The sequence below is a fragment of the Orycteropus afer genome, unplaced genomic scaffold (assembly GCF_000298275.1).
Source record: "Orycteropus afer afer isolate SDZICR_OR568_19922 unplaced genomic scaffold, OryAfe1.0 scaffold00006, whole genome shotgun sequence".
In the NCBI taxonomy this organism is placed as follows: domain Eukaryota; kingdom Metazoa; phylum Chordata; class Mammalia; order Tubulidentata; family Orycteropodidae; genus Orycteropus; species Orycteropus afer.
The window spans coordinates 19,329,613-19,349,983 of NW_006921593.1; the positions used below are offsets into that span (position 1 = coordinate 19,329,613).

The 20,371-nt window shown below is 48.1% G+C and overlaps 1 protein-coding gene across 1 annotated transcript in view; it reads left to right on the top strand.

Moving 5' to 3' along the window:
* Positions 1-14,801: 14,801 nt before the first annotated feature.
* KIF1A (kinesin family member 1A) overlaps positions 14,802-20,371 on the top strand; it is a 64,891-nt gene continuing 59,321 nt past the window's right edge. Inside the window, exon 1 of the mRNA XM_042781293.1 lies at positions 14,802-14,907. Coding sequence (XP_042637227.1) covers positions 14,802-14,907 — 106 coding nt within the window. The remainder of the gene's footprint in view (positions 14,908-20,371) is intronic.

Genomic DNA, 20,371 nt, shown 5'->3' on the forward strand with positions numbered 1-20,371 from the left:
GTTAAGTGTTTTACCGTAATAAGTGAATCTGGAAAATATTGAATGCTCCCCCGCCCCCTGCATCTCCTGAGTGCCTTGTGTTTGTTTTTCCCCTTAAGCCATTCTCATCCCTGGAATAACCCTATCTGCATTCTTTTTATATGCTGCTGGACTTTCTTGCTAAGGTTTTGTTTTTTTTCTATTTATGTTCATCAGTGAAATTTAGCTGTAATCTTTATTTATCGACTTTTCCTTGAATAATTTGGTGTCAAGATTATATTAGGTTAGTGTATCACTGAGGTTTATTGTCTCTGTCTTTTTCTTATTCCTTAAAACAGTTTCTATATCACTGGAATTGTCTGGCTTTTTTTTTTTTTTTTTTTGAATGTTTGGTAAAACTCATTTATAAAATGTTTGTAAATTCACTGCTTTTTAGTGGGTAGATTTTAAAAAGGTTGTAGGAAAATTCAAGTGTCTGCTGGCTAATGTTTTTCCTGGTTACAGGTCACATTTTCCTGTTTCTTGATACGGCTGGTAATTTTTGATTGGCTGCTAGACATTTTGATCATAAGATGTCTGAATTATATTTTCCACCTTCAGAGCGTTTGAGCTTTGCTTTAGAAGGTAGTTAAATTACTGGATGATCAGTTTGACCCTTTGAGGCTTATTTTTAAGCTTTTCTAGACTTGGTCTAGACTAGCCTTTGCTCCCGGGAGAGCTGAGCTCCATCATTAAGGAAGCCACCGAGTGCCTGGACCGTGGGGGTAGAGGGGCCCAGAGGACTCTGCCTTCTGGCTGGTTGGAGCACAGTTCCCTCGTGCTTTGTGTGAGTTGGGAATCGTTCGGCTTACAACATCCCATTGTTGTTAGTTGGTTGGTTTTTGCCTGGCCTACACGTGTGAACTAATACTCTGCAGATACTCAAGGGTGCGCCTGTGAAAACCTCGAGAGCGGTTACTGAGCATCTCCCTCCTTCCCAGAACTCCGACCCACAACTTCCAGCTGCCTCAACTAACCCAAACCCTGACCTCCATCTCGCAACTCCCCAAGCTGCTGAGCCGTTTGTGTTCTGCCTCCCTGTTCCCTCGACCTGTAAATCATCTCCAGGCCAATTTGGAGCAATCGCAGGGCCCTGCTAGTATCTTTCCCTTTGCTCAGGGATCAGTTCTGTATTGCCTACTGTCCAGTGTCTGAAAACAGTTCTTCTCATTTGTTTTCCCAGTTGTTTACAGTGAGAGGTCAAGTGTTCTTGGGACTCAGGTCTAGAAGCGGAAATCCCGTAAGTTTTGCTAGTGGTATTTTCATTAGCACTTAATACTAGCATTTATATATTCCTGTCATGATTTCTTCTCTGGTGTATTAATTATTTAGTATACTTTTAAAGTTTCTAAACATATCAGTTTTTAGTTACTTAATTCAATTGTGTTGTGGCCAAATAACATAATCCATTTGATGCAGGTTCTCTGAAATTCATTGAGAGTTGCTTTATGGCCTAGTACATGGTGAAATACTATAAACGTTCCATGTATGTTGACAAAGAGTATGTTGTTCTAATTCTTGGAAATCGGAGTCCATATCTGTTCACTAGTTCATTCTTGTTGTGTTGTTCAAATTTTTATAGCCTTACTAATTATATATCTCCTTGATCTATCAATTAGTGCATGGTGTGTTAAAAATCCTGCCATGATATATTAATCAATTCCATCATGTTCTATTAACCTTGGTTTTCATTTTCTTTTTCTGACATTTTCCAGTTCATTGATCTTCTGTTCAGCTCCATTTAAATTGCTGATTAATATGTCTACTAAATTTCAAGTTTTAAATGGTTGTTTTTATGTCTGGAAGTTCTGCATGGCTCTTTCCCGTATTTTGCCCCACTACTTTCCATCCCTTCCTATTTCTGTGACTGTTTGAAGCGTGCGTGTTGTATAATCTGTATGTGACAGTTTCAGTGGCTGAAGTCCTAAGGATCTGACTCAGCCTGCTTTTCTTCTTCTCTGACTCCCACTCCTGGGGAACTGCTTCTCCCTGTGCTTGCTGGCATTTCATTGTGAACTCATGTTTGACTGATCTTCATCCATGGGAATCTTGGGGACCTGGGCCAGGGACGGGAAGCATTTTCAAGGAGGATCTGTATTTGCTTTTGCTAGGGGCTTTAGGTGCTGTTGTTGTTGTTATGTGCTGTCAAGTTGGACCCGACTCCTAGCGACCCCTCCTTGGGTTTCTGAGACAGTATCATTACGGAAGTAGATTGCCCCATCTTCCTTCCGAGGAGTGGCTGGTGCTGCTGGTTAGCAGTCAAGTGCCTTAGCCACTATGCTACCAGAGCTCCCCAAAAGAGTACAGCTTGTGGCTATTACACAGAACAAAGCTAAATAGGTCATAGGAAGCTAGAACCTCTGACCTTGGCCTGATTAGCACCCTGCAGAGGCCAACCAAGAGAGCAGAGCTAAATGGCCACACTTGGGTGCTAATACCTGAGAACTACCCTGAACTAATTTCTCAGTCTTTGGTTTTACTAGTGATGGGGCAGGTATTGTAAATTCAAAGCCCAGACCTGTATGGAGATAGTCCGTTGACTTCAAATTCTCAGAAACACTTGTTTTTCATCACCTGGAGCTGAGAGCCATGCAGATGAAATTCCCTGGGTCTCTTTGAGGTTAAATAGGTCTCTCAGCCTCCACTTCACTGAAACTGAAGCTATAGGAGATCTTACTCTTTGTGGTGACTTGGTTCCAATCCTGACTCTTCATGTTTGAAGCATCCCTTCCACTCCCTAAACCGCAGATGAAAGCCAGTTCTCTGGATCCTGGAATCGGCTTCCTCGCTGTGGCTCTCTCACTGACTGGCCACTTTAAGACAGCCCCTCTTCCTTCTCACGAGTTCTTCTTATATTTTCTTCTGGTGTTTGTCATTTGTGCAGAATTCCTAGGTGTTTTATAATGGGACTGTATCCCATCTGCCATATTGCTGCAAGTAGATGGCTCTCACTCATCCTTATTTCTGTCTGCTGAGAAATAGTCATTTTAATGAGCAAGCTGCTTCTTGTCTTCACACATGCCAGTCAGTGTTCATCAACCAAAATGAGATTTTTTACAAATCGGAGCCACTTGTTAATCGCTTTAAAAGTAACTCTTTTTAAATCAAATAACACAGTTTAGTGGGAGCTCTGGTAGCATAGTGCCTAAGGCACCTGACTGCTAACCAGAAGTCTGGAGGTTCAAACCCACCAGCCACTCCTCAGAAGGAAGATGGGGCAATCTACTTCCGTAGTGATACTGCCTTGGAAATCCAAGGTAGGGTTGCTATGAGTCGGGTCCGACTTGACGGCAAATAACGACAACAACACAGTTTAGCAGAGTCCAGCAAGTTCACACAACCTGTTCAGAAGACAGCAGCTGCAGCTGTTCGCCACTCCCACCCTCCTTCTGCGCCCTCAGCCGGGTCGTTTATTCTTTGGTCTGTAGTGTTGGAGAATGTTCTTTTTCTGCTCATTTCTGCCTGTTTCAGAAGGTTTCTTAAACAGGATCCTAGAGTGTGTGCTGGCTTGTGCTTGGCTTCTTTTTTCCTCAATGTTACATCTGTGAGGTTTAGCCATTTCCCTTGAAATGCCACTAAATTAACGGAAAGGTAAACTAAACACAGGCCTTCACCTTCCACAAGGATGAGAGAGCAGGAGGGAACGCAGAGAAACCACGTTTTGGAAACTGGAAAGCAGGACACATGCGGTAACTGACTTAGCACATCAGGAAGCGGAATTCTAAAGCACTGGGGACACTGCAAAGCCCCCTAAAGTGCACTGCAGCCCCCCCCCCACGGCTCAGGGGGATGTCCCCAGATGCCTCTGGGCCGGGGGGGGGGCTAACGTCAAGAAACCCACTGCTGTCCAGTTGGTTCTGACTCATGGTGACAGAGTAGAATTGTGCTCCACAGGAGTTAAATATATATACATATATATATGTATATATAGTTGAGATTACACACAGCCACACACACACCAATTCAACAGTTTCTACCTGTTCCATTTAGTGACAGTGATCACATTCTTTGAGTTACACAACCATTCGCACCCTCCTTTCCTGAGTTGTTCCTCGCCCATAAACATGCCCCCTAAGGATCCAGTCAAAGCTTTCAAATTGCTGTGGTCACTTTGATCCCATGTAAATAGATCTGAAAAGAGCATGATGCTCAGGGCAGACACTTTACTAAGCTAAACTCTGGTCTGCTTTTTAGGAGACTTCAGGGCACATGATGGGTTTGAGGTTTAAAGATGATCTCAGGCAACAGTTTCAGAGCTTCCACTGGGTTTCCAATGGACGATTTTTTGGAAGTAGATCTTCATGCTTTTTCTTCCGAGGTTTTCTCTGGGTGGACTTGAGTCTCCAGCCTTTCAGCTGGCAGTCAAGCACTTAACTGTCTGCACCTCTCAGGACTTGAGTCGGCCTAGGAAACAGTTTGATGTCCAAGGCTTCCCCGCTCACTGTTTCTCCTTCTCTCTCCAACGCTTCCCCTTGTTCCCGCCCCATTTCCATGACTTGACCAGGAAGACCAAATAAGCTGCTTCATTTTCCCACCAGTCTCCTCTTCAATCCACACATCCAACTGCCTCCTTGATATTGCCGTGTATCCCAAAGTCCTGAATGCTGCGGTCACCAGGGTTAAGGGCTGAACTAGATGATGGAGTCCTGCCCTGGCGGAGTCTCCAGCTGCTGGCTCACAAGCTGCTGGCTCCTTCTCAAGGCGAACCTTTGGGACTCCGGTCTGCTTCAGAGAACTCACAGCTCCCTCGGGGATGTTCAGTGTAAACCAGTGTGAGAATGACGTGTGGACACTCGCCCTGCCCACCCTGAAGCCTTTAAAGCTGTGCACTTCCTCGCGAGCCCTGCTTCAGCTGGGTTTCATAGGTTTCAATGTTTGTTGTATCATCATTATCATTCATTTCAAAAACATCTTCTAATGCCCACTGTGGTCTTTCTTTTTGACTTAGGGGTTATTTAGAAGTGTTTGGCTCTTGTCCAACAGATGGGGGACTGCATAGGCTTTATATATATATATATATATATATATATATATATATATATATACACACACACTGTATGTGTATATACATATATGTAAAACGCTGTGTGTGTATGTATGTATGTATGTGTATATATATATGTATGTGTGTATATATATATATGTGTATATATGTATAAGCCCTGGTGGCATAATGCCTACGGCATTTGACTGCTAACCAGAAAGCTGGTGGTTCAAACCCACCAGCCACTCCTCAGGAGGAAGACTTGGCAATCTACTTCCATAGAGATACTGCTTTTGAAACCCAAGGAGGGATCAATATGAGTCAGAATTGACTCGACAGCAGTGAGTTTGGTTTTTCTGGTTATATATATAAAGTACACACTGTGTGTGTGTATATGTGTGTGCGCACAGCTAAATTCTACTGTGGTCAGAGAACATGTGCCTATGATTTTAATTTAAAATTGAAATTGGTTGAAGCCTGCTTTATGACCAGCATATGTCAAATTCTGATAAATGTTTTATGTGCACTTTGAAAGAATGTGTATGGTTTATACTTTTCCTTCTCGGTAGCTGTTTAAAAAGCAAAGTAAGAATTTTCATCCTTTCACTTTTGACCTGTTTCTGTCTGTTCAACTTTCTACTCTGTTGACCTGTCCTCTGGTTCGTGAACACCCATCTTCATCTACGTCTGACCTTATGAGTGTCTGATAATTTCAGTTACTGTGTTTTTCAGTTTGAGAATGTCCATTTGATGTCTTTGCTAAGAGTTTCCCATCCTCTGGACACAATCTCCGTTTCTCTATTTATCTTCTCCATCCATTTCTCTCTTGTTTTGAGTGTATCAGTCATGGTTATTTTAAAGTCCTTGTTTGATAACTCCTAGATCTGGATCATATGTGAGTGCATTTTTTTCTCTCTGTTTTTAATCATACACTTATCCAAAAGTAGAGTGTTCCTATAAAGCTTTTTGTAAATCAAAATGATGTAAAATGAAAAAGCAATCGTCACTAATTTATATGGCAAGAATTTTTGAACATTCCCAGACCCTACCAAATCATACCAAAAGCCAATCCAAAAATCCAAACCCACTTGCCACTGAGTCAATTCCGACTCATGGTGACTTCCATTGGGTTTCCAAGGCGGTAAATCTTTATGGAAGTAAATTACCCTGTCTTCTTTCTGCAGAGTGGTTGGTGGGTTTGAACCGCCAATCTTCTGGTTAGTAGTCAAATGCCTTAGGCACTGTGCCAAATCATACCAAATAACACATAAAACCCAAGTAACACTAACATGTCATGTTTACAGACACAGCTCAAAGCTATGGCAGCTTGGGCTGAAATGCTGAGGGCAGTTTCCAGGGAAGGAGCTTGGCAACACCACTCTCACTGCCCAAAGTGCATGCTGCCTCTTTAACACCTCACTGCAAAGCGCACACTGACATTTGGCTTTTTCCTTTCATAGTGAAGGTGAAGATTCTCTTGGGGTTTCTTGCAGTTACCAAAAGCAGGTACCAATGTGGATCTTTCATGAAAGCAAAGTAGCGTAAAGCAAGCTATCAGAAAGCGGAGGATACATGTGGACCCATCTCTTTTCATAAGCAGAGGATACCTGTCGTTCTCTTTTCATGTCTGGTGATTTTTGATTTGGTGTCAGTCATTGTCTATTGAAAGACTGCAAAGGGTACAGATCAGATGGTGTGAACTCCAGTAGGGATGGTTTGCCTTTGTTTCAGATACACTGAAGGCTGAGGACTCAGTTGGTGGGGCTGCAGTTGTTATTCTGTTCACTGCTCTCCCCTGGCTTTAGGCTGTACCCTCCAGGGTTTTCAAATCAGACTCTGATGTGATCAGGGGCTGTTTTTCCTGGGGGATCCTGACCTATAATATGTGTCTCCCTAGCGTTTGAGAAGGAGCTCTGGTAGTGCTGTGGTTAAAGTGTGTGGCTGCTAACCAAAAGCTTGATGGTTCAACCTTCCAGCCACTCTGCAGGAGAAAGATGAAGCAGTTTGCTTCTGGAAGGATTTATATTCAGCCTTGGGAATGCTCTGTGGCAATTCGACTCTCCTGAAGGGTCACTACGAGTTGGAATTGACTCCAGGGCAGTGGGTTTACTACTTCAGATTCTGGAAGATGCCTGTCTCATGTTCAGAGCCTGTTTGTTTCAAGAGCTGGCAAATGTCTTCAGGGCAAATCTGACCATTTCTGGGCATAGCTCTCCACCTCTCCCTCCTCCTGGGTGGGATCCTGGCCTCTCAAGTTTGTTCCTCTGGACCAAAAGCTCCGCAGGTTCTCTGTCTCTCAGCAACCGCTCCCTGTCTGAGAAGATTCCAGCTTTCCAGCCTCTTGTCCTGTGACTAGCATGCAAATGCTCCGGGAAAAAGTGCTGCGGAATGTCTCGGCAGCCCCCCTTCCCTGGAATTTTGGCCTGCTACTCCTGATTGCCTCAATAGCTCTTTGATTATTTTAAACAGATTCTTTTTTTTTTTTTTTTTTACAGCTTTTCTTCTTGTGCATGGTGCCAGCATTGCCACCCCACCCCTGGGAGCAGAAGTCCTCCTGGGCTCTTTATACTGCATTTTAATGCCTGTTCTCTGCCCAGGGACACTTGCACAGTCGCCTATATATATATATTTTTTTTTTGCATGCTTTTAGAGAGGCACTTCTAGCTTTATTTCTCAGTAGGCCAGCCAGTCGTCCCAATACGAACCTTACCTGATTGTCTGAAATAGTGCATTAGCATTGGATGTGTGTGTGTGTGCATGTGTGTGTTTTGGTACATGCCTAGTCTTTTTTGTACTCAGTCCCTAGAGAAGAATATGACACTTGATAAAGTGGAGGATTGCAAAGAAGGGAAGACCCTCAAGGAGATGGACTGACAGTGGCTCCGACGATGGGCTCAAGCCCAGCGAGGACTGTGAGGCTGGCACAGCATCGGGCAGTGCTTGCTTTGTTGTCCATGGGGTCGCTGTGAGTCAGAGTGGACTCAGTGGCACCCAACGACGATGAAGACGGTATTTTCATTGCTCTCTCTGTGCAGGGGTTGGAGCTTATTCCAGGGCTGCAGTGTGTATGGCAGCGTGGCGTGCGTGCTACTGTAGCATGCAGAACAGGGTAGTGTGTATGATGGTGTAGTATTATGATAGTGTGCCATGTATGACAGTGTAGCATGTATGGCAGTGTAGTATGTACGGTGGGGTAGTATGTGGTATGTGTGATAGTGTAGCATGCATGACAGGGTAGCATGTGTTACAGTGTAGTATGTATGACAGTGTGGCATGTGTGACACTGTCACGTGTATGACAGTGTAGCATGTATCGTAGTGTGGCACATATAGTGGTGTAATACATGGTATGTGTGACAGGTGGCATGTATGACTGGCATGTATGATAACATAGCATGTGTGACACTATAGCACGTATGAGTGTAGTTTGTATGAAACTATAGGATGTATGACAGCGTAGTCTGTATGAAAGTGTGGCATGTGGACAGTAAGTAGGGGAAATTTTCTTATTGTTCTTATTTTTCAAAATTCTCTTGGATCACTGAACTCTGTTGAGATTCCCATGGGGTATTTTCTGTTTCGGGACTGCCCTTAATTCCTGTCGCTAAGCTGGAGAACTGAACGTTCTGCAGTGTCTCATTGAGCATCTACTTTTATCAACATTTTCTTCCTTGTAATGACTTCCTAGTCTAGTACTTGCAATTACCTAAGGGATATAGATTTTTTTTTTTTTTAAAAAGACACCAAGCATGTTGCTAGAAGTCTTGTCCCAGTCTCCGACCCCCCCAGGAATTAATGAGCTTGCCTCTTCCTTTTTCCATCTAGGCCTTATTCCAATTTCACAGTCTCAGAGGGGCACATCCCTCAGTGGTAGATGGATTCCAGCCCCCTGGAGTTCTACTGCCATCTGTCTTCTGACCATGCTGACCTTCGGTCTTACAGTGATCTGGCACTCCCCCCTCTGCGCTCCCAGTGCTGTTTCTTTGGGCCTCTGGAGGCACTGTGTTATCCAAGGACCCAGTCCTTCTCTGAGTCTAGCCTGTTCTGCAGAGTTCTGGGAGCCAGGGAGCTGGCCCCAGGCCTGTCCTGGAAGCTTAGCTGCAGGCCGCCTCAGTTCCAGGCCTGCTGTGCGCCCACCGTCTGCAGAGATGGGCTGGGTGCCCTGCAGCCTCTCCCGCTTCGATCCTTCAGTCCCGGTCCCCTGCTCTGTCTTCACAGATGGCAGGCTGGGATACCACAGCAGGGCCCCTTGCCGAGTCTCCGAAGGGAAAGCAGAGTGGGGAGGGCCGGGCAGATTTCCTTCTAGAAGGCGAGATTTGATGGAATCTCAGAGTGGGAGGGTTTCAGGGACTGCCTGTCTTCTCCCAGGGAAGCTGGGACCACAAGGTGGGTGGTTTTAAGAGCAGACATTGAATGTCTTCAGGACTGCACTCTCTGTTACAGGGCAGGATCCCTCCTTGTCCCTCCAGGCTTCTCGTAGCACCAGGTGTTCTCTGGCTTGTAGATGGACATATCTTCACATGGTGTCCTTTGTCTGTCTGTGTCTTCTCCTCTTCTTATACAAGCACCACTCAAACGGGATCAGGGCCCACCCTACTCCAGTCTGACCTCACCTTAACTGATAAGGTCTTCAAAGACCCAATTTCCAAACAAGACCACACTCCCAGGTACTGGGGTTAGGACTTCAACATGTCTCCTGGGGTTACCATTGAACCTCTCATGGTTATCCCAGACTTTGCTCCATTCGGATGCCTCCAGTGGCAGGGGACTCACCACTCATGGGTATCTGACTCCATTTTAGACAGAAGTGTGCAAAGGGCCAGCGTCATTCTCACGGGAGGCTCAACTGTCTCCTAGGACTTCTGGCCATTTCCATATAGTAACTCCTCCATCCTGCCCTGAGCTTGCACCTCCCCATTCCCAGTATCCCCGTCCTTCAGCCCCTAAGCCTCCATGAAGTTAGCTGGTGTCTGGCTGATCTGCTCCGTCACGTCTTCTGGGAATGACCGTGACAACTTGCCCCGACAGCCAGCAGCTGTAGCATCTTTACTTTTGGGGGATTTTCACGAGCCTTCCTCAGAGTCCCAGGATCCTGGTCATTTCAGAGATGGGTAAACCAAGGCCCAGTGGGCTATGTCACACAGTGGAGATCAGGGCAGGACTAGGACTGGGCAGCCTCCTAATTACTCCCAGTGCCGTTTCTTCATTTTTCAGTTCTGGGTTTTATCAAGATCTTTCACTGTTATAGAGCCAGCCTTTCTATACTAGGCTCTGCCAGCACATCCACCACCACCCACGACTCACTTGCCTATGTCTTCCCATGTTTCTCTTGTTGTCGAACTAATATTTGTGTTAATGGCATTACTGGGATTAGGTTCATATGCTTCGCTACACACCTACACTGAGACATGGACTACGACCACTTTCTGTAGATGCTTTCTCAGGACTCTGTCAACGATGTGGTCTTTTGCCTGTGCTTCTCCTTGGGACTGTTGCTATTCCTCACCAAGCCCTCAGACAGACCCTCTCTGGGCAGTAATGCCCCATCGTCGGCTCCGTGGGTCTCCACGTTCTCTGATGAGGGATGTCACCCTTGGGGCAACCCCCGTGTCCTTCTGGGGTCCCTTCCCCATCCTTCTGGCTGGGACCACACATCTTCCTCTCTCCCCACTTACCGCTTACTAACAAAGTCCAATGTCTTCCCGGGAGTGCAGGACGAGGGAAATGTCATGTCTAAAAGACCTTCATTCTCCTGTCAAACATGGTCAGTGGTTTGGTTGAACGTACAATTCCAGGGTGACAATAACTCCCCTTGGACACTCTAGGCACTGCTTCATGATTGTCTTCCACAGCAGTCATCTGCTGATGAGATGCCTGATGCCATTTCGATTCTCAACTCTGCATGATTTCTCTCTGGAAGATTCAAGAACCTTCTCTTTAGCCTTGAGGTTCTGCTACTTCACAACAATTTACCTTAGTGTGGGTCTCTTTTACATTTGGCAGGGTCAGCAGACCCCTGTAATTCAGAAACTTGTGACCTTTGTTGTCATGGTGCTTGTTAGGTGCCATCGAGTCAGCTCCAACTCATAGTGACCTTATGGACAACGGAATGAAACACTGCCCGGCCCTGTGCCATCCTCTCCATCCTTGCTATACTCGAGCCCATCACTGCAGCCACTGCGTCCATCCACCTCACTGAGGGCATTCCCCTTTTTCATTGATGCTTCACTTTACCAAGCATGATATCCTTCTCAAGGGAATGGTCCCTTCTGACATGACCAAAGTAGGTGAGGGTAAAGTCTGGCCATTCTCACTTTCAAGGAGCTTTCTGCCTGTACTTCCTCCAGGACAGAATTGCTTCTTTTTCTTGCAGTGCATGGTATTTTCAGTATTCTTTGCCAAGTACATAACTCAAAAGCATAGACTCTTCTTCGGTCTTCCTCATTCATTGTCCACCTTTCACACATATATGAGGTGACTGAAAACATCATGGCTAGGGTTAGGTCCTCCTCAGTCTTCAACATGACATCTTTGCTCTTCAACACTTTAAAGAGGTCTTTTGCAGCAGATTTTCCCAGTGCAATACAATGTCTGATTTCTTAACTGCTGCTTCCATGAGTGTTGATTGTGGATCCAAGTAAAATGAAATCTTTGACAACTTCAATCTTTTCTTCATTCATCGTGATGCTGCTTACTGGTCCAGTTGGGAAGATTTTCCTTTTATGCTGAGATATAATCCATACTGCAGACTGTAGTCTTCAATCTTCATCAATATGTGTTTCAAGTCATCTTCACTTTCGGCAAGGAAGGTTGTGTTATCTGCATACAGGTTGTTAATGAGTCTTCCTTCAATCCTGAGGCCACATTCTTCTTCATATAGTCCAGCTTCTTGAATTATTTGCTCAGCATACAGACTGAGTATGACATTCCTGAATACAGACCATTCCTGATTTTAAACCATGCAGTATCCCCTTGTTCTGTCTGAAAAACAGCCACCTGGTCTATGAACAGATGCTTCATGCACACAATTAAGTGTTCTGGAATTCCCATTCTTTGAAATGTTATCCATGGTTTGTTATAATCCACACAGTTGAATGCCTTTGCATAGTCAATAAAACACAGGTGAACATCTTTCTGGTATTCTTTGCTTTGAGCCAAGATCCATCTGACATCAGCAACGATATCCCTTATTCCACGTTCTCTTCTGAATCCAGCTTGCATTTCTGGAAGTTCCCTGTCAACATACTGCTGCAATTGTTTTTAATTATTTTCAGCAAAACTTTATGTGTGTGTGATATTGATATTGTTCAATAATTTCCACATTCTGTGGGATCACCTTTCTTTGGAAGGGGTACAAATATGGATCTCTTCCAGTCACTTGGCCAGGTAGCTGTCTTCCACATTTCTTGGCAGATGAGTAAGTGCCTCCAGTGGGCATCCATTTGTTGAAACATTTCAATGGGTATTCTATCAATTCCTAGAGGCTTATTCTTCACCAATTCCGTCAGTGCAGCGTTGACTCCTTCCTTCAATACCTTTAGTTCTTGATCATGTGCCACCTCCTGAAATAGTTGAACGACTAATTTTTTCTTCTACAGTGACTGTGCATTCCTTCCATCTTCTTTTGATGTTTCCTGCATCATTCAATATTTTGCCCATAGAATCTTTCAATATTGCAACTGGAGGCTTGAATTTTGTTTTCAGTGCTTTCAGCTTGAAAAATGCTGGAGCATGTTCTTCCCTTTTGGTTTTCTAACTCCAGGTCTTTGCACATTTCATCATAATAATTTTCGCTTCTCAAGCTGCTCTTTGAAATCTTCTGTTCAGCTCTTTTGTCTTGTCACTTCTTCCACTTGCTTTAACTACTCTCCGTTCAAGGGCAAGTTTCAGCGTCTTTATTCTACTATACTATGCATATTTCATTATAATAATTTACTTTATCTTCTCAAGCTGCTCTTTCACCGTTAGTTGAGATAAATTGTCTTTAACTCTAATAGTTTGCTTTCATTAATTCTTGGTTTTCTTTTCTCTACTTTCATGGAAAATTCCTTGGTTTTAGTTTTTAACTTTTTTATGACTCTTAACATTTGTTTTAAAAAATGTTTTTATTGTGATTTGGTTGAAAATTTCCAGAGTAAGTTCACTTTCCATACAGCAGTTCATACACATTTTGTTTCATGACACTGACTGCAATTCCCCACAGTGTAACAACTCTCTTCCCACTTCCTCCTCATAGTTCTTTTCCCTATGTCCTTCCCTCCAATGCACTCCTGTCCTCTGAGCTTTCTCCCTGTGGAAACACTGCCCTTCTGTTCTCCCATGATCGACTGCTTCAAGGAGTGCATCTATGTGATGTAAATGTTCACCCTATATGCCTGCCTATTGTTAGGCTGGAAGCCACAGGAGTGAGTTCAGTTCCAGACCTGAAAGGTAACTAGGGGCCATAGTCTCAGGGGTCTCACCAGGCTCTATCAGACCAGCAAACCCAGTCTTTTATGATGATTTGTCGTTTTGTTCCACATTGTTCTCCCATCCTATCCGGGATCTCCTACAACGATCCCCCTATGAGTGGTTGACAATGGTAGCAGGGGACTATCTAGTTCTTCTGGTCTCACGGTCATATAACCTTAGGATCACATGGTCTACCAGTCTCTTGGACTAATTGTTTCCATGCATTTTTGGTTTTCTTCTTTCTTCTTTGCTCTGGATGAGAAGAGACCTATTTTTGCATCTAAATGGCACTTGCAAGCTTTTAAGACCCCAGTTGCTACTCACCAAGGTGGGATGTAAAACAATTTTGTGTAGTGTGGTATGTCAGTTAAGCTTGATGTCCCCCTGCAGTCATGGTCCCCAGCCCACAGATCCAACTACTCGCTCTCTCAGGGTAGCTAGCTGTGGCCAAAAAGCCACCACAACCATGCCCCTTGAGTCTTAACATTTCTGTTTTCATTTCAGAAAACTCTCTTATTCTTTAAAAGTCCCCCCCCCCCAGCGTACTTGTTCACTGGTGTAGTAGCTTTGCTCTTCCTCTGGAGGATACTCATTCTCTGTCCCCTGCTGTTATTCCTTCATGCTCCCTTTAGTCTCTGTGTTTCTGGTTAGATTTCCTCAGTGTTTACTGATCCTCAGCCATCTGCCTGTATTTAAGAGGGAGACAGTGAACACTAGAGTGTAAGCTCTATGACCTGTTCTCATCTGTTCACGTTTGCTTCTGTCCTGGCCCAGTCAGCCACTTGCCCCTGGCAGCCAGCTCACTGAAGGCGGTTAGGGGGAGCTTCTCAGAATTTCGGGTGCAGCTCAGCCCCTCTTCTCAATGGAGAGCCTCACCCCGCCTTCTACTGGCCTCTGGTTGGGTACTGTACTAACACTCGGGGGCAGGACGGAGGTCAGGGCTCCAGTCCTCCTTAGGCTGACTTTCCACAAACACTTGTTCTCAGTGCCGCCTCAGACACCGGCCGCAGGAGCACCTAAAGTCTCTGGCTGCGCAGAGCCCACTGGCCGTGTCCTGTGTCGCCTTCCCACCTCGTCTTCAAAGTCACGTCCTCCGGGTCCCCATTGCTTCCCATTTCCGAGTTCTACGGCATTTCTCACCTGCGCCCCTCTCCTCCTCATGGACTTGGACCCAGCGATGGGTCCTTTGGGGTTACGGAAGGGAGAGCAAAGGACCCGTGGCTCCCCTGGTCACCGAGCACCTGTTCTGCCTCCTCGATGCTACTTCTTACTTCTCTCTCCCTCCTCCAGGTATCTCCTGCCCTCACGAGGTCCCACTGCTGCAGGAGTAACCCACAGAGGCCGCAGCAATGGCTGGGGCCTCCGTGAAGGTGGCGGTGCGCGTCCGCCCCTTCAACTCCCGAGAAATGAGCCGCGACTCCAAGTGCATCATTCAGATGTCCGGAAGCACCACCAGTGAGTATTGCAAGACCAAAGGGGCTGTCGCCCCGCCCCCACACGCACAGTGGTTGCGGCCACCAGTGAGTAGTGAGACCAAAGGGGCTGTCCCCCGCCCTCACGCTCACAATGGTTGAGGCCACCAGTGAGTATCGCGAGACCAAAGGGGCTGTCGCCCCGCCATCGCACTCACAGTGACTGCAGCACCTACAGTGACTATCACGAGACCAAAGAGACCGTCTTCCCGCCCTCATGCTCAATGTTGTTGCGGCACCACTAGTATCGCGAGACCAAAGGGGCCGTCAACCTGCCCTCATGCTCAGAGTGGTGCCACGTGCTTTGGGTTGATGTACAGTGAACGGTATTAGGGAGTTTACCCAGTGCTGGACAGAGGGTGGGCTTCGGACTGAGAGCTGATCTTTCTCTCGCTGTCTGGCTGCCTGGGCTAGTGTGTGTGTGTGGGGGGGGGGTCGTGCTGGGGCGTCTCAGGCAGGTCAGCCCTCTGACAGCGGGGCTGCCTCGGCCTCAGCCCTGCCCATGCATGCGTGCTCCGCAGAGGCCTGCCCTCCTGCGGTTGCAGGTTTCCTGGGAGGGCTTGACAAGGCACAGGGCACTTGGTCCTGACGGTCCCACCTCCTAGGGGTTTGCTTTCCTGGGACGATGGAGGCGAACTCGCGGGGGGCCGTGGGGCTCCTTCAGTGCCTGTGGGCAATGGGGTCGGGGCTGGGCAGTGGTTGCTCTGGAAGTCTGGGGACCTCAGTGGGCCTTTATGTGAAGATCTCCCCCTTAAAATCAGGGTATAGCAAGCTTGTGAGGGTCTCTGATTGGCATGGTGCCCGGTGTGGACTGACAGTTCATCATTACCATCACAAAGGTTGCCACCATTTGTCCTCAGAGGCAGGCACTAGGACAAGGGTTTGGGTGTTAAGAGTGGATGTGGGAGCCAGTTAGGTTGCCACGTGGGGAGGAGGAGGAGGCCATGAGGGGGTGTGGATGAGTGGTGGCTGCCATGGACACTGGGCTCAGTCCTGGTGTCATCTAACATGACAAACCTGCCCCCAAGGTGTCTTCTTGAGGAGCCAGGAGGGTGGGGTGTTTGTCCAGCCATTCCTGCCATGTTGGTTGGGGGTCAGTCCAGGGCACTGGCTTTCTAGCCCAGAGAAAGCCTTGAGGGGAGAAGCCAACAACTGTACAGAAATTGTGTCCTTGGGTGGGAACTGTGACTCCTGGCTGAGAATAGGACCTGTGAGTGGGAACTGTGACCTCCTGGTAGTTACTGTGAACCTCGGTGGGAACTATAACTTCCAGATGGGAATTGTAACCTTTGGGTGGGCAGAGGGCATGTGGGTAGGGCACTAACAGGGTCTACCATGTCACTGTTAGTTGACCTAAGACTTCAGAAATGTCCGTAGGAAACCTCCATCCACCCAGGGCCAGGGCTTGTGCCGTGAGGGGCAATAGATAACTCAATTAATGGCACAGTTTCAGCAAGAACCAGAGGAACTAAACTGTCAGAACCTCCAGCCCAAGCCAGAATCACCATGCTATACTGGAACCGCCAACGCCTAGCATGACCACCAAACCCTACGAGAACCACCAAACCCTATCAGGGCCACCAAACCTTACCAGAACCTGCAAGCGTCATCAAACTGGGATCATCAAATCCTACTAGAATTACCAAGCCCTACTGGAAACCTGCAAAACAAGCAGAAAGAATGGAGAATCAGAGGCAGGAACTTCATCTCTCTGGACACTTGGGGGTGGCCCACCATCGGGCCACAGACTCTTTGAGTTCAGGGCAAGTGCCGGTAGGAGGTACAGGTGTCAGAAGTTGTCACAGCAGTGAGAGATGGGAGTCTGGGGGTGGCTCGGCCCCACTGGGAGGAGCTGGAGGAGAGAGTGGTCACTGTGAGTCCAGCTGAACCCCCTTGAAGCCTCTGACCCGCTCTCCAGAGAACTTGTGTGGACGAGCACCCTATGTTGCCTTTTCTCTGATGGGCTCCGGAAGCAAGGAAGTGGAGGTCAGGAGTCATGTCACCTTCACTGAGCCCAGGAAGGCTGAAGCACTGCTGAACCAAGGGTGGTGCTGCGTGGCCATGGATCTCCACAAAAACCCCTCCAGAGGGACAGAACACACGCTCCAGTTCAGAGACCAGCCTTGAGCCTGGACCCCAAACCTCTGGCACCTCTTTCTGCCCTGTCCTGAGGCCTGAGCAGACACTAAACAAAGACCACGCTGAATCTGTGGGCAGCTGGGATGGAATTCTAGTGCAGGCAGAGCGTGCTCTCTGGGGGTTGGTCACCCTGCTCCAGATACTTGCGGTACCCAGTACCCATCTGACCCTGAAGGTGTTGACATTTGGGGATTTCTCCTGTGTACCAGCAACCTGTGCTTCCCAAATGTGTTCTCAACAGAAGGTCCACGTGGACCCACAGGCTCAGGAGGGGCCTTGAGGACCACCCCATCCACACTGTTTTTTTACCACGAGGCTGGTCCTGAAAGAACTGTCCCTACCCAAACGTGAGTGAGAAACTCAACCAAAGGAAGGGTGTGGGTGACTGGAGCAAAGCTGTGCCTCAGAGAAGCGTAGGGATGTGGACTGCAGAGAGCCTGGGCTGCAGGAGCAGGAGGGCGCACAAGCCAGGCACATGCTCCCCAGGGAGGGCCACGGTTCAGACGACACCGCTTTTCATGCCGGAGGAAGTAAGAGCTTACGGCCCTACTGGACAAGAGCCAGGGCAGCAGCGTGAGAGCCCCACTGCTGCCAAAGATGCACCAAGAGCCAGCAGTGCAATGTCCCCATGACACGGGGTCAGGGCATAAGAGGTAAATGGGCGAACCCTGTGTTGGGGGGGATGGGAGACAGGGACCCTGGGCCCTGTTGCTGGGGTTGGCCTGGGGTGGGTGTTGGGCCTGGCTGAGCCAGACCCTGAAGGGCCCCTTGTAGGAAAGGGACAGGGGTATACAGCATGCATTCTCAGATGTGACTTTGAGAATGTTCTTCTTAGACCAGTTTTTATCAAGCCGGCAAAGCCACCTGGTTACAGTATGTCAAGTTAATCCCAGCAATGGACTTACCTATGACTGTCAAAATGAGCATAGCTTTGTATTTATGGCCTTGGGAACACTTGGAAAGGGGGCACAGAACAGCAGGGAGGGCAGGATGAAAAGAACATGCATTGTATTTCCTTGTGTGTACAGAGTGTATGTGTGCAAGAGAGATTGTGTGCATGAAAGAGTGTGCAAGTAGTGTGTGCGAGAGTGTGTGAGTGTGCAAGACAGTGTGGGAGTGTGGGAGAGACTGTGTGACAGTATGTGAGTGTGTGTGGGAGGGTAAGTGGATGAGGCAGTATGTGTGTGTGAGTGTGTATGAGTGTGTCAGAGGATAAATGTAGAGCATGTGTGTGTGACAGCATGTGAGTATGTGAGAGAGGGTAAGTGTATGAAAGGCAGTATGTGAATGTGTGTAGTATATGAGTGTGAGAGGGTAAGTGTGTGTGTGTGTGTATGTGTGACTGAGTGTATGAGAGTATGTGAGTGTGAGAGGGTAAGTGTAGAGTGTGTGACAGTGTGATTGTGTGGATGTGTGTGTGACAGTGAGTGAGTGTGTGAGAGTAAGTGTATGAGAGGCGGTATTGTGTGTGTGAGAGTGTGTGTATGAGTGTAAGAGGGTAAGTGTAGAGTGTGTGTGTGTGTCCGTGAGTGTGTAAAGGGAGTAGGCACTGTCTGACCTTCTCTGACTTCACATGGGGTGGAGGTCAAAAGCATCAACAGCCCGCGAGGCCGAGGGCTGGCCAGCTGCCACCCTGCAGCCTTTAACCCCTCTGACACAGCCCTGCCTCCCACGGCACTCCCTGCTTCTCTGCTGGCCTCAATAGTCTGCTGCAGTGGCCACGCACGGTGACAGGGTTTTCGGGATCGGAGACAACTCAGGATACAGCTCTTCCATCAGGACAGCTTCTCAGCCCTGCCACAGGCCCGCTTCGCTCGGGCTTGGCCTCTCAGCCCTGAGGCCCCCTGGCCTCTGCTGCGCTCTCTTTGAGTTCTGCTGATGGGTGTCCAGAGAGCCACCCCGTCTGCCAGCAAGCCTGCTGCCCGAGGGCACTCGGCTTCCCAGCACCGCGGGCTGGGAGACCCGCCCCGTCTCCAGCCGGTCTCAGTTCCTCCACCTGAGTTGCCGCTGTTCCTGCCGCTGCTTCCTGCCATCTGTGTGCAGGGATCTTGGGTCCAGGCACACGCCCCACTCCCGGCTGTTCTTTCTTGATGGCAGTGAGCTCCCCCTTTCCACCTCTGGGGGGGCTCATTTTAAGCCTAGTGAGATGGCACACCTGACCAGTCCCTACATTAGGGTACCTCCACCTTATTTGCATGTCCCACCCCTATAAGGATGCCATGTACATTATTAACAACCCATCCAGTCCCCTTGGTGGGCCTCAGACACCTCCCATTTGCATAGTCCCACCCAGCCATCTGGTGGGAGTCAGAGACCATGGCTAGACGGGCCATATCAAGTCACTCACTGCACCATAGAGTGTGTGTGTGTGTGTGTGTGTGTGTGTGTGCGCGCACATATGTGTCTGTGACAGGGAGAGGGACAGAGTAAGAATAAACAGGAAAAGTCTGTCCAAAAGCTGTACTCGAAACAGTGATGGTTCAGGTGGAAAGTGCTAGAAGCCCTGCTGGAACTCTGGGTGAAGGGCTGAGGGGACTTAGAGAGGATGATGATGATAAAGTCTGCCTGACGGGAAGGCATTAGAGAGTGTTAGCTGCCTGGAGGTGGAGCGGCAGGGTGTGAGGGGCCTATGGGCGGCCCAAGGACATGCCTGGAGGCGGCCACCTGTGGGGAGCTGGGTGTGGCAGCAGTGGGAGCTGTCTCGTCTGCCCTGTGGGAGGAGGGCGGCGTTTAGCTTGGTCCTGGAGATGCCTTTAGCAAGAGAGGGGAGCACACATTCTCCAGTGACAGCTCCGACGGTTCTGGAACAAAGCTCAGGCTGGTGTGGAGCAGGGTCCTGGTGGGAGGATGCCAGGGTGATAGATGGCCAGGCCTGCCCACCCTGCTCCAGGGGCTCATGGCAAGTCCTTCTAAACTCAGCCCACGTCAGGAGACGTTGGGCTCTCGCAAGTGGGCCACTTGCAGCTCCATTTAAAACAGTTAAGAGTAAATTTAATTTGTCATCATATAATCACTGCCTGGATAAATAATACTTTTCATGTGAACATACCCAGCCCAAAAATTTCAGGAACTGCTAAATTACACGTTAACGCAGGCTGTCCCCGGCCAGCAGAGCTGGCGCAGGAGGTCGGGGTACAGAACCCGCTAGCAGAGCTGGCACAGATTGGGGTACAGAACCCGCTAGCAGAGCTGGCACAGGAAGTTGGGGTACAGAACCCACTCGCAGAGCTGGCACAGATTGGGGTACAGAACCCGCTAGCAGAGCTGGCGCAGGAAGTTGGGGTACAGAACCCGCTAGCAGAGCTGGC